The sequence below is a fragment of the Jaculus jaculus genome, chromosome 2, assembly GCF_020740685.1.
Source record: "Jaculus jaculus isolate mJacJac1 chromosome 2, mJacJac1.mat.Y.cur, whole genome shotgun sequence".
Lineage (NCBI taxonomy): Eukaryota > Metazoa > Chordata > Mammalia > Rodentia > Dipodidae > Jaculus > Jaculus jaculus.
The window spans coordinates 10379320-10400489 of record NC_059103.1 but is presented as its reverse complement, the minus strand read 5'-3'; the positions used below and the strand labels follow the sequence as shown (position 1 = coordinate 10400489).

Here is a 21170-nt window from a genome sequence, read left to right as displayed (position 1 = left end):
TAAGGTTATTTGTTCAACAAATACTTAGGAGGCCCCTGCTGTACTATGTGCTTAACAGGGCAATTCCAAGAAGCTTACAAGATTAACTTGCAATCTCCTTAGACAAACTGAGTTTGAGGTCTGGTTATCACCATGTCAGTCACAGCATCAGGACCAGTTTCCCTGGAACTCTGAGCTGTGTGCTGCTAAGAATCTCACCTTCTACCACCTTTGGCAATAAGGGCTTCCTGGCTGGACTGATGATCCAAGGGTTAAAAGCTCTTGCTGTGTCAGTCTGAGTACCAGAGTTCAGATCCCCAGAACCCACGTTAAGCTTGATGCAATGTTGCACATCTGTAATCCCAATGTGCCTGTGGCAATGGGAGGTGGAATCAGCTGAAGTCTGTAGCTAGTCTGGAGTTCACAGCAGCAGCAAACAAGAGACCCTGTCAGATGAGGTTGGAAGGTAAGGACTAACACTTCAAGGTTGTCTTCTGACCTCCACATGCATGGCCACACACACAACTAGGGGTTTCCAAGCCGAGCATGGTGGCAGACACCTTTAATCCCAGCCCTTGGGAGGCAGAAGTAGGATTGCTGAGTTCAAGGTCAGCCAGAGACTACACAGTGAATTCCAGGTCAGCCTGGGCAAGACCCTTCCTTAAGTAATAATAACAATGAACCACCACGATAAAATAAATAGGGATTTCCTAAGGACACCCAGTGCTCCCACGCACTCATAGCAACAGCAACAAGGGCCTACCTGACAGTTCCCATTTGGGTTATCAGACTGGCTCCTTCCACAGGATCATTTTTCACCCATTCCCAAGCTTCACCCCACTTCCTAGTCACCCAGCCCTTGAATCTAGCTGAAATTTCAAAATGCTTGGGGACCAGGCTTGCTGGCCTGTAACCCTAGCTATTCTGGAGCCTGAGGCAGGAGGACTTTGAATTCAAGACCCGTCTGGGCAACTTAGTGAAATACTGTCTTAAAATGAAAAGTAAGTCAGGCATGATGGCACATGCCTTTAATTCCAGCACCTGGGAGGCTAGCCTGAAACTACATAGTGAATTCCAGGGCAGCCTAGGCTACAGTGAGAACTTACCTTGAAAACCAAATAAAATAAGTAAAAATAAAACTGGGTGTGGTGGCACACGCCTCTGATTTCTGCACTTGGGAGGCTGGGATAGGAAGACTGCTGTGAGTTCAAGGTGAGCCTGAGCTACAGAGAGTCCCTACTTAAAAAAAAAAAGAAAAGAAAAGAAAAAGAAAAGCACTGGGAGAGGCTGAGTGGCAATGTTAGGAGGATGGCTGTGAGTTTGAGGCCAGCCTGGGACTACAGAGCAGCCCAGACCATTCTGGGCCAGAATAGATACTATCTCAAAAAAATAAAATAAAATAACAAATTAAATAAATAAAAACAAGTCTGAAGCAAGCCAGGCATGGGGTGTACACCTTTAATCCCAGCACTGGGAGGCAGAGGTAGGAGGATCACTGTGAATTTAAGGGCAGCCTGAGACTACAGAGTGAGTGCCAGGTCAGCCTGGGCTAGGAGGAGACCCTACCTCAAAAACAAACGAGCAAGCAAGCAATAAAAGAAAGTGAGCCGGGGGCTGGAGGGATGGCTTAGCGGTTAAGGTGTTGCCTACAAAGTCGAAGGACCCAGGTTCAATTCCCCAAGACCCAAGTTAGCTAGTTCATTTGCAGTGGCTAGAGACCCATTCCCTCTCTCTCTCACCCTCTTTCTCTATCAAATAAACAAATAAATAAAAATAATTTTTTAAAAGTGAACCGGGCATGGTGGCACATGCCTTTAATCCCAGCACTCGGGAGGCAGAGAAAGAAGGATCACTGTGAGTTCGAGGATACCGAGACTATGTAGTAAATTCCAGGTCAGCTTGGACTAGAGCGAGAACCCTACTTCAAAAAAACAGGGCTGGGGAGATGGCTCTCTGGTTAAAAGGACTTGCTGCTGACAAACAATGGAAGGTTGGGAGAGACGGAGCAGCAAGTGATCCTGGAACCTGACCCCCAACCAAGCAGGCAGGTCTCTGTACTGGGCCTTTTATTATCACAACACTCAGAGGAGAGACCACTCTGCCAGTCCCTGGTTCCCACTGGCCTTCACCCGGGCCCGACACAGCATTACTCCACAGCAAACAGCTCCTCCCTCAGTCCTTTGCTGATGGATGGGGTCCTTCCTTTTCTAGGAGAACAGGGTCACACAGTCCACTTCAGACACCTGCAGAAAGAGGGTGTGGCAGTTAATCTCTGGTTATCAACTTGACAAGATTTAGATTCACCATAGAAACAAACTGCTTGGCATGCCTGCTAAGGATTTTTCTAGATTAGGTTAATTGAGATGGGAGTGCCCACTCAACTGTAGATGGTACCATTCCTAGGGCTGGGATGTCTGGCTAAATACAAAGGAGAGTGAGGGATGGACAGATGGATTATCCATTAAGGCGCTTGCCTGCAAAGCCTAAGGACCCAGGTTCAATTCCCCAGGACCCATGTAAGCCAGATGCACAAGAGGGTCTGGAGTTCATTTGCAGTGGCTGGAGACCCTGGCGCACCCATTCTCTCTCCCTCTTTCCCTGTTAAATAAATAAGTAAATAAATTTTTTTTAATTTTTATTTATTTATTTATTTATTTGAGAGCGACAGACACAGAGAGAAAGACAGAGAGAGACAGAGAGAGAATGGGTGCGCCAGGGCTTCCAGCCTCTGCAAACGAATTCCAGACACGTGCGCCCCCTTGTGCATCTGGCTAACGTGGGACCTGGGGAACAGAGCCTCGAACCGGGGTCCTTAGGCTTCACAGGCAAGCGCTTAACCGCTAAGCCATCTCTCCAGCCCAATAAATATTTTTTAAAAAACTGAGCCGGGCGTGGTGGTGCATGTATCTGGAGTTTGTTTGCAGTGGCTAGAGGCCCTGGCGCACCCATTCTCTCTATATATCTGCCCTCCCCTTTCCAATAGATAAATAAAATATTAAAAAGCAAATAAAAATAAAAAGCGGAGTGAGGGCTGGAGAGATGGCTTAGCGGTTAAGCGCTTGCCTGTGAAGCCTAGGGTCCCCAGTTCGAGGCTCGGTTCCCCAGGTCCCACGTTAGCCAGATGCACAAGGGGGCGCACGTGTCTGGAGTTCGTTTGCAGAGGCTGGAAGCCCTGGCGCACCCATTCTCTCTCTCTCCCTCTATCTGTCTTTCTCTCTGTGTCTGTCGCTCTCAAATAAATAAATAAAAAATGAACAAAAAAATATTTAAAAAAAAAAAAAAGCGGAGTGAGCTCAACAGCGGACATGATGCTCTCTGCTTCCTGATTGCCGGTACCATGACCAGCTGCCTCTGCCTTGCCCTTCTCACCGTGATAAACTGTAACCTTGAACTGTAGGCCAAAATAGATCATTCCATTTATAAGCTATCGCTGGTCAGGCATTTGAGAAAATAACTAATGCAGAGGGGAAGGCCACTGGAGGAGTGGGGAAAGAGGTCCCAAGAGATGAGGCTGTGGGCAGGTGACAGCCGCTCAGCTCACCTGGTCTCCTGGTGGGTGCCAAGGCAGCGTACAGTACAGTACCGGGCACCACAGCTAACGCAGGTGTACGGGGACGGGAAGCCACATACAGCACAGAAGGGGCGCTGGGGCCGGGATGGGGGGCCTGCACAGGCCGTCAGGTAGTTGGGGCCCTCGGCCACACTCAGGTTCTGCAGGGACACAGAGGATAAGTGCATGGCATCTCTCCCCACCCACGGAGATAACGTCCGTCAGGGAAGTTCGGGCCACCTCCTCTCTCACCTGCTCCTCCAGCAAGGCCTGAAAGTTTTTTCGGAAGCGAAGTTTGAAGTGATCACCTCGAGTTTTCTTCTTTTTCTTTCCTAGACGTCAAGGGCAATGGGTCATTTGACACTTAACTGACAATAGCACCTTCTCTGGCTCAGTGGGCTGGAGAGCCCTGGTACAGCCCCTGTCCACATCTCACCGTGAGTCTGATCTTGTTCCTCCCCATCCACCTTGTCCTGTACCCCAATTTCTCCACTACCACCAGGCAGCTCGACATCCCAAATCTAGACTTTATTGTCACTTTGTCAATTCCATCTTTTTTTACTTTTTTAATTAAAAAAATATTTTATTTATTTATGTATTTTTTTTAAATTATTTATTTATTTATTTGAGAGTGACAGACACAGAGAGAAAGACAGAGGGAGAGAGAGAGAATGGGCGCGCCAGGGCGTTCAGCCTCTGCAAACGAACTCCAGATGCGTGCGCCCCCTTGTGCATCTGGCTAACGTGGGACCTGGGGAACCAAGCCTCGAACCGGGGTCCTTAGGCTTCACAGGCAAGCGCTTAACCGCTAAGCCATCTCTCCAGCCCTATTTATGCATTTGAGAGAGAAAAAGAGAGAGAATGAGCACACCACGGCCTCCAGCCACTGCAGACGCATGCACCCCCTTGTACATCTGGCTTACGTGGGTCTGGAGAGTGGAACCGAGATCCTTTGACTTTGTAGGCAAACACCTTAACTGCTAAGCCATCTCTCCAGCCCCCTTTTTATTTATTTTTTGCGACAGGGTTTCATGTGTGGCACCACACCTGGCTTTAGGTAATGCTGGGGATGGAACCCCAGGGCTTCCTGCATGCTAGGCAAGCAGTCTATCACCTGAGCTACATCCTAGCCCCTTAGACAGGTTTCACACAGTCCAGGCTAACCTCAAACTTGATTATGTAGCTAAGGATGAACTTGGAATTCCTGATTCCCCTCCCTCTATCTCCCAAGTGCTGAGATTACAGGTATATGTCACCAAACCCAGCTTTCCCCCCCAGTCCCCTGCACATGTATTTCTATGTTGGGTGCATGCATGTTCATACATGTGGACATGAGTGTCTACACAAATGGGTGTGGAGGCCCAAGGTTGACCAGATGTATTCCTTAGTTGCTATACACTTGAATTTTTTTTTTATTTTGTTTTTTGTTATTTTGTTTTTCCAGGTAGGGCCTCACTCAAGCCCCAGGCTGATCTGGAATCCACTATGTAGTATTAGGGTGGCCTCAAACTCACAGTGATATTCCTACCTCTGCCTCCCAAGTGCTGGGATTAAAGGCGTGCGCCACCACGCCTGGCCACCTCAGTTTTTGAAACAGGGTCTTGCACCAAACCTGGCGCTCACTGATTTGGTTAGACTAGATAGCCAGCAAGCCCTAGGGGTCCTCCTGTCTCAGCTTCTCTAGCCCTGAGGCAACAGACATTCACCAGCACACGTGACATTCATGTGAGTGCTGGGGACCTGAACTCAGGCCCTCCTCCTTGTGCAGCAAGCCCTTCACTCACTGAGCCCTGTTCTTGCTATTTTCATTTTTTACTTTATTATTCTTATTCTTATTATTTGCTTTTTCAGGGTAGGGTTTTTCTGTAGCCTAGGCTGACCTGGAATTCACTATGTAGTCTTGAGGTGGCCTTGAACTCACAGCAATCCTCCTACCTCTGCTTCCCAAGTGCTGGAATTAAGTGTGTACCACCACGCCTGGTTTTGTTTTGTTTTGTTTTGAAAATATTTTATTTTCTTTTTCTTTTTTTTTAATTTTTAAATTTTTTTTGTTTATTTATTTATTTGAGAGTGACAGACAAAGAGGGATAGAGAGAGAGAGAGAGGGAGGGAGGGAGGAAGGGAGAATGGGTGCGCCAGGGCTTCCAGCCACTGCAAACGAACTCCAGACGCGTGCGCCCCCTTGTGCATCTGGCTAATGTGGGTCCTGGGGAATTGAGCCTCGAACCGGGGTCCTTAGGCTTCACAGGCAAGCAATTAACCGCTAAGCCATCTCTCCAGCCCTTATTTTAAAATTTTTATTAACATTTTCCATGATTATAGAAAAATATCCCATGGTAATTCCCTCCCTCCCCACCCCCACACTTTCCCCTTTGAAATTACATTCTCCATCACATTACCTCCCCATTACAATCATTGTACTTACATATATACAATATCAACCTATTAATTATACTCCTCCCTTCCTTTCTCTTCCCTTTTTGTCTCCTTTTTAACTTACTGGCCTCTGCTACCAAGTATTTTCCTTCTCACGCAGAAGCCCAATCATCTGTAGCTAGGATCCACATATGAGAGAGAACATGTGGCGCTTGGCTTTCTGGGCCTGGGTTACCTCACTTAGTATAATCCTTTCCAGGTCCATCCATTTTTCTGCAAATTTCATAACTTCATTTTTCTTTACCGCTGAGTAGAACTCCATTGTATAAATGTGCCACATCTTCGTTATCCACTCATCAGTTGAGGGACATCTTGTTTTTACTTTTTAAAACAAGCTCCTGGCCGGGGAGACGGCACAGCATTGTAGACACTTGCTTGCAAGACCTGATGGCCCAGGTTCAATTCCCCAGCAACCATATAAAGGCAGATGCAAAAAAGTGTGTGTGTCTGGAATTTGCTTGAATGGCAGAAAACCCTAACCCTAAACATATACATTCAAATAAATAAGAATTTTTAAAATAGAATAAAATAAAACAAGCTCTTACTATGTAGCCCAAGCTGGCTTCAAACTCAAGGGAATCCTGCCACCTGAAGCTCCTGAGTTGTGGGATTCCTGGTGTACACTACCACACTCCATATTTCTTATTCCACACACACAAGGAAACTGAGGCACAGAAAGGGGAGAGCAGTTGCTCCAGCACTGGAACATGTAATTGGCAAAGCCAGAAACGGTTCCTAGGTCACCTGCCTCCTGGGAGACTTCCTTCTACCATGGCCTTCCTCAGTTTGGCCCCCCTCCTCCTCCCTCCACCTCACCTGTGTCTGCATCATCGTCAAACTGAGGCAGCCTCTTGCCCAGCTGGGGGAGGCCTGCGTGGGGGTCATCCTGGAAGTTGTCATTCTCTAAGGCCTCGAGCTGTCTGTTGATTCGCCGCTGCCTGGCTGCCCGGTCCAGCACCCGCCGCTGTCCAGGGTCCTGGGAGCGAACTAGATGTGGGACGGGCAGGGCAAGGAAAGTTATGGGGGCACAGGAAAGGGGGATGCTGAGGTGAAAGGTGTGGAGCCATTGTCCTCTGGTCTCATCTCAGTCATGAGGCCATGGATGGTGCTCAGTGTCAGCCCTTCATGTTGGTTTCTGGGCAACTAGGCCAAGCCAATACTTATAGATACAAAAAGACCAAAGGTGAAAACAAAATTCTCTCACTCGCCAGCAGTTAGATCCTAACTGCTTAGGGCCAGATCCAATAATTTGTAATTCTACAAACAATCAGAGCCTAATGGCTCCGGAAGCCTCACCCCCAAAGGGCCATTCTCAAAGAAGCAATTGAGCCAGGCATGGTGCCACACGCCTCTAATCCCAGCACTCGGAAGGCAGAGGTAGGAGGATCACCGTGAGTTCGAGGCCGCCCTGAGACTACATAGTGAATTCCAGGTCAGCCTGAGCTAGAGAAAGACCCTACTTCAAAAAAACAAAAAAGAAGAAAGAAAACTTTGGGTGTCACACTCAGGTACCAAGTCTACCTCTTTTGGGTTTTTTTGTTTTGTTTTTTGATGTACAGTCTTGGTCTAGCCCGGAATGACCTAGAATTCACTGTAGTCTCAGGGTGGCCTCCAACTCCCGGCAGTCCTCCTACCTCTGCCTCCTAAGTGCTGGGATTAGAGGCCTGTACCAACACACCTGGCTAAATCTACCTCTTTTATTAATTAATCTTGGATTTTTCGGGGTAGTGTCTCTGCAAATGAACTCCAGGTGCATCACTGCCTTGTGCATCTGGCTTGCATGGGTCCTGGGGAATGAAACCTGGGCACTTTGAATGTGCATGCAAGCGTCTTAACCACTAAGCAATCTCTCCAGCACCTAAGTTTTTTGTTGTTGTTGTTTTTTTTTTTAGAAAGGGTGTGGAGGAGGGAGACCCAAGCTAAGCCTTCCTCCCCACCCTTTGAGACAGCATATCATTATGTAGCCCAAGTTAGCCTTGAACTCATTATGTAGGCCAGGTTGGCCTCTTACAATAGTCTTCCTTTCTCAAGCCCGGCCCCTCCTAAGTACTGGGGTTGGGATTGGGGTTAGGGATGTAGCCCAGAATGCACTCAGCTTTGGGGTTCGATCCCCAGCACCGCACAAACCAAGTGCTGGGATTAAATCAAGCCTTGCTTCCTTGCAGCCTTCTTCTGTCCTTTTTATTATTTTTTTTTCCCCCGCGGGTTTTCGAGGTAGCGTCTCACTCTAGCCCAGGCTGACAGGCTGACCTGGAATTCACAATGTAGTCTCAGGGTGGCCTCGAACTCACGGCTAGGATTAAAGGCGTGCACCACCACGCCCTGCTCTTCTGTCATTTTTTTAATCCCCGAAGCTGGCCTGCTCCTGCCATGACACGTACCACGCTACGGTACAATGGCACGCCCGTCTGTCCCCTCCGGGAAAAGAAGCCAGATCTTGGGACGACAACATTGTTTCTCCTACCCGTCCTCAGCGATCATCAGCTCGTGGAAGACATATGTCAACGAACCGCGAAGGGACGGGGCTCCCAACAAAGTGACACAGCTCGGATACTCGAGCCCCTACGGGGGTACGTCTGCGGAGACGCGCGGGTGGAAGGAACCAAGACTTGGGGAAGCGGAAAGGGGCGGCTTCCGCTGGGGACTCACCGGAGGTTTTCTTCTCCACCATTTGCGCAATACAGACGCCGGGGAGGCGGTGGGGGGGCGGGGCTTGAGGAAAACCCTACTGCGCACGCGTACTAAGCTCCCCAACTGGGGTCGAAACGCCACTTCCCGTGGCGCGTGCGCAGTCACCTCCCCCGGCCCCGCCCCGCTTGCCCTTACGTGACGTTTCCCTTGGAGACAGGAAAGCCGTCCGCCATGTTTTGTAAGGGCAAACCTACTTTCCGGCCTCATGGTAGTGGGGCAGAGAGCTTTAGGAAGATCCGCCGCTGATGAGTCGTTTTCTAAAAAAGCGGCTCTAGGAGTTTTTTGAGGAATGCTCCTTTTTTTTTTCCCCTTTGCCTTTTTCCTTTGGGCCCTTGTGGAGGAGCTACGATCACACAAAGACCATCCACCCCCGGGGGTAGCCGAGGCCCGCGGGCTTGCGTGGGAAACCCGAGGAGGATGGTTCTTGGCGAAGGAAAAACCCGGCCTGCTGCGGCGGTCCCGGGGCCGCATCCCCGGCCTGCCTGTCGCCCCGGGCGGCGCGCAGGCCCCTCATGGCCCCCGCGTCCGCTCTTCCGCCCGGGGCTGCTCGGGACTGGGCTGCGGCCAGGATCCGCCCCCGGCACCCCGCCGGACCCGAGGTCACGACCCCTCCTCTCCGTCCCGTCCTCTCCCCTCCGCGTTCCTCACGTGTGAAGCGGACGGTGGGCCTCAGCAGCCCCCCCCCGCCCGTGCGCCCAGCAGCTCCTCCCCATCCCGCAGGCCCGGCGCCCCCTTCCCCGCGCGCTCAGCCCCGGGGGGCGGGGGGACAATCCTTGCCTTGTCTCGCCGTCTGCATGTCCCGTTCTCTGTAGCCTCCGGTTAACGCCTTTTTTTCCAGGGCGGAGTCCCCAGCCCCGCTCCTCCTCCCTGCGGGCGGCTCTGCAGCTCGGGTTCCCCACAACCCCCCCCCCTCCCATCCCACACACACACACACACCCTTGCCCCAGAACCTTCTCCCGAGTAGGAATCCGAGCAGCACACAGCTCAGCCCCGTGAGGGCCCGTGTGTCCTCTCCGGCCTTCTCCCGGCTATGGCTACCTCGGGCCTGGGACTCGGGCTTCTGCTCCCGCTGCTGTTACTGCTGCTGCTGCTGCCGGCTCCTGGGTCCTCTGCCTCCGATCGGCCCCGGGCCGGTAACCCCGTCAACCCAGGTGAGAACCCGGCATCCGGCCGGTGGGTCCCAGTGGGTGTCGATGTGACATGTCTGCCACCCTGGGAGGGTAGGGTTGTGAGACTCCAGGAGGAATCCAACTTCTCCCTGGTCCAGCTCACTCTTGGGAACGAATCGTGCAAGTTTCTCATCCTCCACCCCGCTTAATGCTGACCTGGAGGGTTCCAGCCTACACAGGCCAACAGACAACCCCCACGACGCCCCCAAATTTCTGAATGTCTCTCTCACTGGGGTCCAAATGACCCTGGGCGGGAAGAATTGAAAGGGGAACTGGGAAGAAGAGAGTGGGGTAGCAGTGAGGTGAAGGGGCTGGGAGTCGCTAAGCATGTGGGACCAGGAGCTGGCTGGTGGGCCTCAAGTGCTAATGGCTCGCTTGTGATAGGCAAGCTGCTGGTGATCACTGTGGCCACTGCGGAGACTGAGGGATACCGGCGTTTCCTGCAATCCGCAGAGTTCTTTAACTATACTGTGCGGGTGAGTAGGGAACCCTCTGCAGCAGTGGCCTGGGATTTGGGATGCTTGGGTCCCCCTGGTGAACCCGGTCAGACCTCCCCTTAGGGTTGGTCAGCTGAACAACTCCGTGGTATGGGGACGGTGTCTGCCCACAGACCCTCGGCCTGGGACAGGAGTGGCGAGGGGGTGATGTGGCTCGAACAGTTGGTGGAGGCCAGAAGGTCAGGTGGCTAAAGAAAGAAATGGAAAAATACGCAGACCAGGAGGACATGGTGATCATGTTTGTGGACAGGTAAAAGGGCCCTGGGATGGGGAGAGAGGAGGGAGTGAGTGAGGACGGGAAAAGATGCTGGTGTACCTAGAGGGCTCCGGCTCAGCCTGCCTTTCCTTGCCCCAGCTATGACGTGATTCTGGCTGGCAGCCCCTCAGAGCTGCTGAAGAAGTTCGTCCAGAGTGGCAGCCGCCTGCTCTTCTCTGCCGAGGGCTTCTGTTGGCCTGAGTGGGGGCTGGCTGAGCAGTACCCTGAGGTGGGCACAGGGAAGCGCTTCCTCAACTCTGGTGGTGAGTGGCAGAAGGGCCGAGACAACGGCCCGAGTGGTGGAGCATAGGTGCTCCAGAAGCCTGAGAGCGGGAAAGGAAGCCCGGCAGGTCCGTGGGACCCCAAGAATCTTGGGATCAGCCTGTCTCCTGTCCTGCAGGATTCATTGGCTTTGCCCCTACCATCCATCAAATTGTCCGCCAGTGGAAGTATAAGGATGATGATGATGATCAGCTGTTCTACACGAGACTCTACCTGGACCCAGGGCTGAGGGTAGGGAAGGGCAGAGAATGGGGGAACCCCACAGGCCTGTTGGGGCAGGGAGGCTGAATGGGAGCAAAAGGCATGGGGATGGGGAGGAAGACGTGAAGAGCTAAGTGTGAGAAACGGTGTCCTTTGTCTCTGGTTAACTGCCCCATCTCATCCCATGCAGGAGAAACTCAAACTTAATCTGGACCATAAATCCCGGATCTTCCAGAATCTCAATGGAGCCTTAGGTGAGGAAGAAGGTGGCCGGAGGTGGGTGACCAGGGGTTCCTGCTGGAACTGACCTGGTCAACAGCTTGATCATTTGTGAACTTTATCTAAATCTTGAGCATGTGCAGTGGGCTAACAACAGTAACAAAAGTAGTTGTGGGGCTGGAGAGATGGCTTAGTGGTCAAGCACTTGCCTGTGAAGCCTAAGGACCCCGGTTTGAGGCTCGGTTCCCCAGGTCCCACGTTAGCCAGATGCACAAGGGGGCGCACGTGTCTGGAGTTCGTTTGCAATGGCTGGAAGCCCTGGTACGCCCATTCTCTCCCTCTCCCTCTATCTGTCTTTCGCTCTGTGTCTGTCGCTCTCAAATAAATAAATAAATAATGAACAATGCCGGGCGTGGTGGCGCATGCCTTTAATCCCAGCACTCGGGAGGCAGAGGTAGGAGGATCTCCAAGAGTTTGAAGCCACCCTGAGACTACATAGTGAATTCCAGGTCAGCCTGAGACAGAGTGTGACCCTACCTTGAAAAACCAAAAAACAAAGGAGTTGTGAGGCAAGGAGCCAGATTCCTCAGGGAAACAGTAGCCTAGAATCATCCAGTGAGGGCCAAGGGCGTGGCTCAGGAGGACAGCACCTAAGTAGACTCCCTCAGTGATAGAGTATCTGCCAGGTACATGGTACATGCTGAGGCGTTTGGCCAGGGGCTCTTCCTTGATGATTTCATGAGTATAGGGGACAAGTCCTTGGGTAGATGAGGAAACTGGCTCCTCGTGGGCAAGTAAACTTGCCCAGGACACATGGTGTTGAGTGATACAGCTCTCCAAGGTGGCAGTAAACTGATCAGAGCCCAGAAGAAGGTGTGCACGGTATCACATGCCTGTAAACCCAGTGCTTGGGAGGCTGAGGCACAGGGATTACTAATTCCAGCCCATTGTGGGCTATATATAGCAAGACCCTTTCTCAAAAAGAAGCCAAGCATGGTGCCTCATGCTTTAATCCCAGCACTCAGGAGGCTGAGGTAGGAGGATCACTGAGATCAAGGCCAGCCTGAGACTACCTGGTGAATTCCAGGTCAGGAGACCCTACCTCAAAAAACTGAAAAAATAAAACAAACTCAAAAAAAAGATTCTCTCACACACACTGAGCCATGGTACAGAGACCTTTTGGCCCAGGTACCACTTTGTCCTTTAGAGAAATTAGGGCTCCCATATTTAAAAGAACCTGTTGTGGGGCTGGACGGATGGCTTAGCAGTTAAGGTATTTGCCTGCAAAGCCAAAGGACCCAGGTTCAATTCCCTGGGAACCACATTAGCCAGATGTGCAAGGGGGGCACATGTGTCTGAAGGCCCTGGGGCACCCATTCATTCTCTCTCTTCCTCTCTCCCCCTCTTTCTCTGTCAAATAAATAAATAAAAATAAAATATTTTTTAAAAATGAACTTGTTGTGGGCTGGGGAGATAGGTCAGTTGGTAGAGTGCCTGCCTTGCAAGCATATAGAACTGAGATCTCTCCCAGTACCAATATTGTAAAAGCAGTGTGGTGATGCAGGAATGTAATCCGAGCTTCTGGGAAGCAGAGACGTGAGGGTCCCTGGGGCTCAGTGGCCAGGCAGTGTAGCCTAATTGATGAGCTCCAGACCAGTGAGAGGCCCTGTCTGAGAAGAGGTGGATAGCACCGGAGGAATGACGCCCAGGCTTGTCCTCCGGCCTCCACACGCACATATGTGCATGTGCACCTGAACACGCACACCCACACAAGCACCTGTTGCTTCACAGCTCCCACATAAAGGGAGTCTGGGGCTGGAGAGAGCTTAACAGTTAAGGCGCTTGCCTGCAAAGCCTAAGGACCCATGTTCACCTCTCCAGTCCAATGTAAGCCAGATGCATAAAGGTGAGGCAAGTGCAAGGTCTTGCATGCCCACTAGGTGGTACAAGCATCTGGAGTTCAATTGCAGTGGCTGAGGCCCTGGCACGCCAGTTCTCTTTCTCACTCTGCCTCTGCCTCTCTCGCTCTCTAAAACAAACAAACAAACATACATACATACATACACACACACACACACACACACACACACACACACACACACACACATATATATGGAATCTAAACCCTGCCCTTTTTTCCCCAGATGAGGTGGTCTTAAAGTTCGATCGCAACCGTGTACGCATCCGAAACGTGGCCTATGACACGCTTCCCATTGTGGTCCATGGAAATGGCCCCACCAAGGTGCCTACCATGGCCTCTGCCCTGCCTGCTTCAAACCCTGGGTATCCCCGACCCTCCTGAGCAGTTGGTCCTCCTCAATGCCAGCCACCACAGTGCCAGAGCTGCTCCCCCCTCACCAGGACAGCCTCCCCTGCCCTCTGCCCAGCCGGCCTCGTGTGTGCCCCTGGAAGCGCCCACTTGAGCCACTCATGTTCCTGTCCCAACAGCTCGAGCTGAACTACCTAGGGAACTATGTCCCCAATGGTTGGACTCCCCAGAGTGGCTGTGGCTTCTGCAACCAGGATCTGAGGATACTCCCGGGGGGGCAGGTGAGGAGGAGTATGGGGCAAAGAGAACAAGCTGGGTAGCCTAGGAGGTGGGGCTCCTCAGTACCCTAGCCTGGCAGGGTGGGTAGCAGCTGGCGAGGGTTGTTGGGCAGGGGGACATGGGGCTTCCCATAAGCCACGTCCTGTCTCTTCCAGCCTCCCCCCCGGGTGCTTCTGGCCGTGTTTGTGGAACAGCCCACCCCATTCCTGCCTCGCTTCCTGCAGCGGCTGCTGCTCTTGGATTACCCTCCAGAAAGGGTCACGCTCTTTCTCCACAACAATGTGAGACATGGGGTCTCCTGCACCCCACACTCTGCCTCGTCTGTCTTCCCTTGGTCCCATCCCCTGGGCACCATCTCTGCCTTCTCAGCCCCTGCCTTTCCTGGCCCCTTCTCACAGGAGGTTTACCACGAGCCTCACATCGCAGACGCCTGGCCGCAGCTCCAAGACCACTTCGCAGCTGTGAAGCTGGTGGGGCCTGAGGAGGCCCTGAGCCCAGAGGAGGCCAGGGACATGGCCATGTGAGTGAATCTCCCTGGGCCGTACATTCTACTCGCTCCCCTGGTCATCATCTGCCACAGGCTTTGAGTACCCTGGGGAAGGAGATAGTGACCCGTGTCCTGCCCGTCCCGTGGTCCCCATCTTCCCCATCATGCCCTATTTAGTTATTTAACTAGTGCACATGCTTTGTGGTGTGTGCACGCGTGCGTGTCTGTCTGCACTCTCCCCACTTTATTTACCCAGAGGGCCTCTAGCTGAGCCCGGTGCTCCTCTTCAGCTAGGCTGGTCAGCCAGCTTGTCCCAGGAGTCCCTTGTCTCTGGCTCCTGAACACCGGGATTACGAGCAGGCTACCACACCCACCTGGCATTAATGTGGGTGCTGGGCATGCAAACCCTGGTGTTCACACTTGCACAGCGCTGAGGCATTCCCTCCAGCCCTCTCCTCCTCCTCTTGGCTCATCTGTCCTTCTGTGGGTCTGCCGTCTCCAGGGACAGCTGTCGGCAGGACCCCGAGTGCGAGTTCTACTTCAGCCTGGATGCTGACGCCGTCCTCACCAACGCGGAGACCCTGCGCCTCCTCATCCAGCAGAACAGGTCGGCTGCTGTGCTTGTCCACGGTGCCCAGGAGGGCCTTCTCCCCTCCGCCCAGCCCTCACCTCTGTGCCATCCACAGGAAGGTGATAGCACCCATGCTGTCTCGCCACGGCAAGCTGTGGTCCAACTTTTGGGGGGCCTTGAGCCCAGGCGAGTATTATGCCCGCTCTGAGGACTACGTAGAACTGGTACAGCGGAAACGAGTGTGAGTCTCACAGCGCCAGGCCCTCTCCCAAGTCCCTTCTCCCAAAGGGTTTTGTTTATTTATTTATTTTGGTTTTTCAGGGTAAGCTCTTGCTCTAGTCTAGGCTGATCTGGAATCCATTCTGTAGTCTCAGGGTGGCCTCGAAATCACGGTGATCTTCCTACCTCTGTCTCCCAAGTGCTGGGATTAAAGGCGTGCACCACCACGCCCACCCTATTTTATTTTTTAACGAGGCTGACCTGGAACTCCCTCTATGACCCAGGCCCTTGAACTCATGGCAGCGCTCCTACCTCAGTCTCCTGAGTGCTGGGATCAAAGGAGTGTGCCAGCAATCTCGGCCCCTCCCAAGGGTCCTATGTGGTAGTAGACATGCCTCAGCTGTGGGGTAGACACTGATCTGAACCAAATGCCCATGACAAGAGGGGTCATTGGACTCAGGAACTGAGGTATCCCAAGGGAAGGAACTCTTAACAATGGACTCAGCATGATCTAGGGGAGGCTGCCCCCTAACTGACCTCTCACACTGGTACTTCAGGGGCGTGTGGAATGTGCCCTACATCTCCCAGGCATATTTGATCCGCGGGGAGACCCTGAGGACGGAGCTGACCCAGCGGGATGTGTTCTCAAGTAGTGATACTGACCCAGACATGGCCTTCTGTAAGAGCCTTCGAGACAAGGTGAGAGGGCGGTTGGCCTGTGGTGCGGAACCTGGGTGCCTGATGGTGGGATGCTGAGGGAGGAGCCACCCAGTATCAGCTCTGTCATCCAGTCACCCACACCACCCCCGCTCCATGCCAGGGCATCTTTCTCCACCTCAGCAATCAACACGAGTTTGGTCGTCTGCTGGCCACTTCCCGGTATGACACAGACCACCTGCACCCTGACCTGTGGCAGATCTTCGACAATCCTGTGGTGAGTGGGTGTGGGGCTCCCTTGTTCAGAGAGCAAAGCCACCCAGCCCTTCACTAAGAAGAATACCAGTGGGCTGGAGAGATGGCTTAGTGGTTAAGGCACTTGCCTGTGAAGCCTAAGAACCCAAGTTCAACTCTCCCTAACCCACATAAGCCAAATGCACAAGGTCACACTGGCATACCAACTCACTTTCTCTTCATTCTCTGTCTCTAATAAAAAAGTGGGGGGGGGGTTTTGCAGGGATGGTTTAGTGGTTAAGACATTTGCCTGAAAAGCCAAAGAACCCAGGTCCCCCATTAGCCAGATGCACAATGGGGTGCACGTGTCTGGAATTCATTTGCAGTGGCTGGAGGCCCTGGCCCGCCCATTCTGTCTTTCTCTCTCTCTCCCCCCTCCCTCTTTCTCTGTCAAATAAATAAATAAAAATTTAAAAAGAAGGAGGAGGATACCAGTACATGAGGGGGAAGTTCCCTTTATAGAGTCCCTTCCCACCTCTGTTGCCCCTGGGGGTGGGGGCCCCAGGCTAGTCATAAAGAGAGTCCCACTCAGGTGCCCTCACCTCCCCTGCAGGACTGGAAAGAACAGTACATTCATGAGAACTACAGCCGAGCCCTGGACGGGGAGGGCCTGGTAGAACAGGTAAGCTGCCCCAAGACCTTCCCCACTGCCAGGGTGAGCGGGTTCCAAGCCTAGCCTCCAGAGGACTGAGGGTTTTCTGCATCAACAAGGGAGGGGAAAGTGCCGTGACTGGTGCCATGCACCTGTGGTCCTAGAACTTGGGACGCTCAGGAGAGTAGTAGTGTGAGGCTTGCTTGGGCCACATTGCAACCCCTGTCTCAAGACGACAAAAAAAGCTGGGTGTGGCGGTTCGTGTGAGTAATCTCAGCACCTAGGAGGATCAAGGCCATTATCAGCAACGTACTTGAAGGCCACCCTAAGCTACAGGAGACCCTGACTTTAAAAAGACAGGGCTAGGGCTGGAGAGATGGCTTAGCAGTTAAATGCTTGCCTGTGAAGCCTAAGGACTCTGGTTCGAGGTTCAAATCCCCAGGACCCACATAAGTCAGATGTACAAGGTGGCACATTCATCTGGAGTTCGTTTGCAGGAGGCCCTAGCACACCCATTCTCTCTTTCTGCCCTTTTCTCTGTCTGTCGCTCACTAAATACATAAATAAGTAAATAAATAAAATAAAAAATAAATAAATTTAAAAAAAGACAGAACCTTTAATCCCAGCACTTGGGAGGCAGAGGTAGGAGGATCGCCATGAGTTTGAGGCCACCCTGAGACTACAGAGTGAATTTCAGGTCAGCTTGGGCTATAGCAAGACCCAACCTCGAAAAACCAAAATACATACATACATATCTATATAAAGACAGAAGATAGCCGTCCTAGATGTTGAGGCCCCAGCCTCCTCCTGCCATTCGCACTGTGGAGGGCAGTCCCAACCGCACCGAGTTGGTACCGTCTCCTGCACCAGCCTCTTCTGTTTGCCAGCATGGGTTGCCCTTTTCCCAGCCTCTCTCCTCTCTGCTTCTCTTTCCTCCTCCCTGTCTTTTATCCCTTCTGTGAACCTCACCCAGCCCCCTGTCTCCTCTCCCGCCCTGTTTCCAGCCATGCCCCGATGTATATTGGTTCCCGCTGCTATCAGAGCAAATGTGTGACGAGCTGGTGGAGGAGATGGAGCACTACGGCCAGTGGTCGGGAGGCCGGCATGAGGTGAGGGGGGCGGAGAGGAAAGAGGGCTCCCGGGAGGGAGCGAGGTCAGGACAAAATAGAATTAGAGAGCTCAGTGCGGTGGCACAAGCCTTTGGTCCTCCTTTCTGGAGGCTGGATCACTGGGAGTTCAAGGCCAACCTGAGACTACAAAGTGAGTTCCAGGTCAGCCTGGGCTAGGGTGACACTTTACCTTTAAGAAGAAAAAAAATAGCCAGGTGTGGTGGTGCACGTTTTTAATCCCAATACTCGCGAGGCAGAGGTAGGAGGATCACTGTGAGTTTTGAGACCAGCCTGGGCTAGAATGAGACCCTAAGTTGAAAAAAGAAAAAAAAAAAAAAACACACACACACAAGAGAAGAAAGTGAATGGAATTGAACCATAGAGAGCCCAGGAGTACAATTGCATTATCCATCCAGCGAATATACTGGGTTGCTGGTGCAAATAACATCGATGTAGTGTAGAACTGTGTTGGGCAGAGCTAAACAGGGAAGCTGGGATCAGATAAAGGAGGGCCAGAGGCATTTAGAGAAGAGGTGACATGTTAGCTGAGATTCAAAGGGCCAGCAGATGTGAGTCAGGCTGAGGCACGGAAGAGAAGACTGTCAAATGCAGGGGCACACGTCTTGAGCCTGAGGAGATCAGGAAAATTTGTAATATCCCCTAGGGTGGGGTGCCGTGTCCAGGGATATATGTGTCTCAGTGCCCGCTGCTCATAGGATTCGAGATTGGCAGGAGGCTATGAGAATGTGCCCACCGTGGACATCCACATGAAGCAGGTGGGCTACGAGGACCAGTGGCTGCAGCTGCTGAGGACGTATGTGGGGCCCATGACCGAGAGCCTGTTCCCGGGCTACCACACCAAGGTGAGCTGCAGTGCCCGCAGAACACCCCATCCGCACAGGCTCCTTGTCCCTGTGCCATCTGGGGCTCCGTGGAGTCAGGGTCTCGGATCAAGACACTGTCTGGTTGGCAACACTGGGCAGGTTCCGTTGTCATTAGAAGAATGCCTGAGGTTTGGAGAGAGAGCTCTGTGTGAAGTGCTTGCCTTGCAACTGTAAGGCCCTGAGTGATTCCCAGGACCTATGTTTTTGTTTTGTTTTGTTTTGTTAAATAGTCAGCTGTGGTGCATACTTGTAATTCCAGTGCTGGGGAGGTCAGGGATCTCTTGCCTCGCTGGCCAGCCAGCCTAGCCTCCTTGGCCAATTCCAAGCCATTGAGAGACCCTGTTTCAAAACGTGGATGGGGGTGGGGGCCTCTGCTAATTTTTTTTTAATATTAGAAAGAAGTTGGGGAGCCAGGCATGGTGGTGCATGCCTTTAATCTCAGCACTCAGAAGGCAGAGGTAGGAGGATTGCCGTGAGCTTGAGGCCACCCTGAGACTACATAGTGGAATTCCAGGTCAGCCTGGGCTAGAGCGAGACCCTACCTTAAAAAATCAAAAGAAAAAAAAACATAGAAGTTGGGGGCTGGGGAGAGATGGTCTAGTGGTTAAGGCCCTTGCCTGCAAAGCCACAGGACCCAGGTTCATTTTCCCAGGACCCACGTAAGCCACATGCACAAGGGGACACATGCATCTGGAGTTCATCTGCAGTGGCTGGAGGCCTGGTGTGCCCATTCTCTCTCCCCCCCCCCCATAAATAAATAAATATAAAGTTAGTCATGGTGGTACACCACTTTAATCCCAGCACTTGGGAGGCAGAGGTAGGAGGATCACATGAGTTCAAGGCCACCCTGAGACTACATAGTGAATTCCATGTCAGCCTGGGCTAGAGCAAGATTCTACTTGGAAAAAAAGAAAAGAAAAAAGGAGCAGACTGCTCTCCCAGACTTCCCTGCAACTTCTCGCTCATCCTCACAGACTCGGGCTGTGATGAACTTCGTGGTCCGCTACAGGCCGGATGAACAGCCCTCTCTCCGACCCCACCACGACTCGTCCACCTTCACCCTAAACGTTGCCCTGAACCACAAGGGCGTGGATTATGAGGTGAGGACTTGGCGCCTTCCCACCTCAGGGCACTGCCGGGCCCCTCCATAACCTCCTGCGGAGCACCTCTGTCCCTCAGTCGCCTTGGCTCTGTCACCTCTGGGTCAGCTGGTGCCTCCTTCAGCCGGTTCTCTTTGCTTCCAGATGCCTCCCGCCTCTGGTCTGGCTCACCATGCCCTCCACCCATGCACCTGCCTCCCCACGCCCCAGCCCCCATAAGCTCACCCTCCTCTGCGTCCCCTTCTCTCTCCAGGGAGGTGGCTGTCGCTTCCTACGCTACGACTGCAAGATATCGTCCCCAAGGAAGGGCTGGGCACTCCTGCACCCCGGCCGCCTCACCCACTACCACGAGGGGCTGCCCACAACCCGAGGCACCCGCTACATTATGGTGTCCTTTGTTGACCCCTGACATTCAACCACTCTGCCGAACCTCCTCTGCCATCGTGCCTTCTTGCGGGGCCGAACCCCCGTCCTTGGAGAGCGGGCTCTGCGCTGCCCTCTCCTCACTTCCTAGGACTGGACATGCGGCCCACTCACAGCCCTCTCAGGAAGCTCCTGGGCGCCCCACCCTCCCTGTGGTCCCCAGGAGGCTCATGGGGAATGGATTTCTGGGGGCTTCCTGAGGGAATAAATTATTAAGGTTCCTCAGCCTTGTTCCAAATAAAGGGGATGATTTGTAACTCCCGAGTCCCTGAGTCTTTTTGAGACAGTATCTCTCTGCAGCGATCTTCCTGCCCAGCCTCCCAAGGGCTGGAATTACAAGTGTGTGCCACCATGCTCGGGCTTAGAGGCTCATTTTTTGGTGGTATGTTTTGTTTTGTTGCTTATTAGAATGTGGTGTGGTATGGTGTGTGGACATGTATGTGCCCATGCAGTGCCCCGTACACTCAACCTGCATTCACCTGTAGTGGTCACAGGTAAATGACAGGTGTCTTGCTCCATCAATCTTACACCCATTCTTTTCTTTATATATATATATATATATATTTTATGTATACACACACACACACGTATGTATTTTTTTTTTCCCGAGGAAGGGTCTCACTCGAACCCAAGCTGACCTGGAATTCACTATGTAGACTGAGAGAACTCATGGGGTGCATCTGAAATCCTCCTACCTCTGTCTCCCGAGTACTGGAATTAAAGGCGTGTACATCTATGCCCAGCCAAATAAAATATTAAAAAAAAAATTAAAACCAAGAAGGCTTTTAAAAAATGTATTTTGCGGGCTGGAGAGATGGCTTGGCGGTTAAGCGCTTGCCTGTGAAGCCTAAGGACCCCGGTTCGAGGCTCAGTTCCCCAGGTCCCACATTAGCCAGATGCACAAGGGGGCGCACGCTTCTGGAGTTCGTTTGCAGAGGCTGGAAGCCCTGGCGCGCCCATTCTCTCTCTCCCTCTATCTGTCTTTCTCTCTGTGTCTGTCGCTCTC

The 21170-nt window shown here is 52.4% G+C and overlaps 2 protein-coding genes across 3 annotated transcripts; one reads left to right on the top strand and one right to left on the bottom strand.

Annotated features, from left to right (window-relative positions):
• Positions 1-2028: 2028 nt before the first annotated feature.
• Znhit1 (zinc finger HIT-type containing 1) lies at positions 2029-9548 on the bottom strand. 2 transcript variants are annotated; one of them, XM_045143278.1, is made up of 5 exons: positions 9434-9548; positions 6782-6952; positions 3782-3861; positions 3521-3690; positions 2029-2222 (listed from the first exon to the last, which is right to left on the bottom strand). In XM_045143278.1, exons 1-5 carry the CDS (start codon positions 9450-9452, stop codon positions 2201-2203), a joined length of 462 nt encoding a protein of 153 aa, XP_044999213.1. In that variant the 5' UTR covers positions 9453-9548; the 3' UTR covers positions 2029-2200. The 2 variants fall into 2 exon arrangements, with proteins under 2 accessions (XP_044999213.1, XP_044999212.1); XM_045143277.1 differs by lacking the exon at positions 9434-9548 and adding an exon at positions 8615-8714.
• On the top strand, positions 9387-20421 carry Plod3 (procollagen-lysine,2-oxoglutarate 5-dioxygenase 3). Its single transcript, XM_004666291.2, has 19 exons — positions 9387-9807; positions 10210-10301; positions 10436-10572; positions 10678-10841; positions 10979-11091; positions 11252-11315; positions 13425-13522; positions 13729-13830; positions 13984-14109; positions 14227-14348; positions 14818-14922; positions 15002-15127; positions 15663-15804; positions 15926-16039; positions 16610-16678; positions 17653-17757; positions 18474-18620; positions 19616-19741; positions 19995-20421. The coding sequence occupies exons 1-19, from the start codon at positions 9687-9689 to the stop codon at positions 20148-20150; spliced, it is 2229 nt and encodes a 742-aa protein (XP_004666348.1). The 5' UTR covers positions 9387-9686; the 3' UTR covers positions 20151-20421.
• Positions 20422-21170: the final 749 nt, after the last annotated feature.

Coding starts and splice junctions, on each gene's coding strand:
- Znhit1 (XM_045143277.1), bottom strand. CDS start 8,636: ATGGTGGAGAAGAAAACCTCCG. Junction 6,953..8,614: donor GGTGGAGAAGAAAACCTCCG/GTGAGTCCCCAG, acceptor TCCCACATCTAG/TTCGCTCCCAGGACCCTGGA. Junction 3,691..3,781: donor AGGCCTTGCTGGAGGAGCAG/GTGAGAGAGGAG, acceptor GTGTCCCTGCAG/AACCTGAGTGTGGCCGAGGG.
- Plod3 (XM_004666291.2), top strand. CDS start 9,687: ATGGCTACCTCGGGCCTGGGACTCGGGCTTCTGCTCCCGCTGCTGTTA. Junction 13,523..13,728: donor ATGGAAATGGCCCCACCAAG/GTGCCTACCATG, acceptor CTGTCCCAACAG/CTCGAGCTGAACTACCTAGG. Junction 15,128..15,662: donor CTGGTACAGCGGAAACGAGT/GTGAGTCTCACA, acceptor CTGGTACTTCAG/GGGCGTGTGGAATGTGCCCT.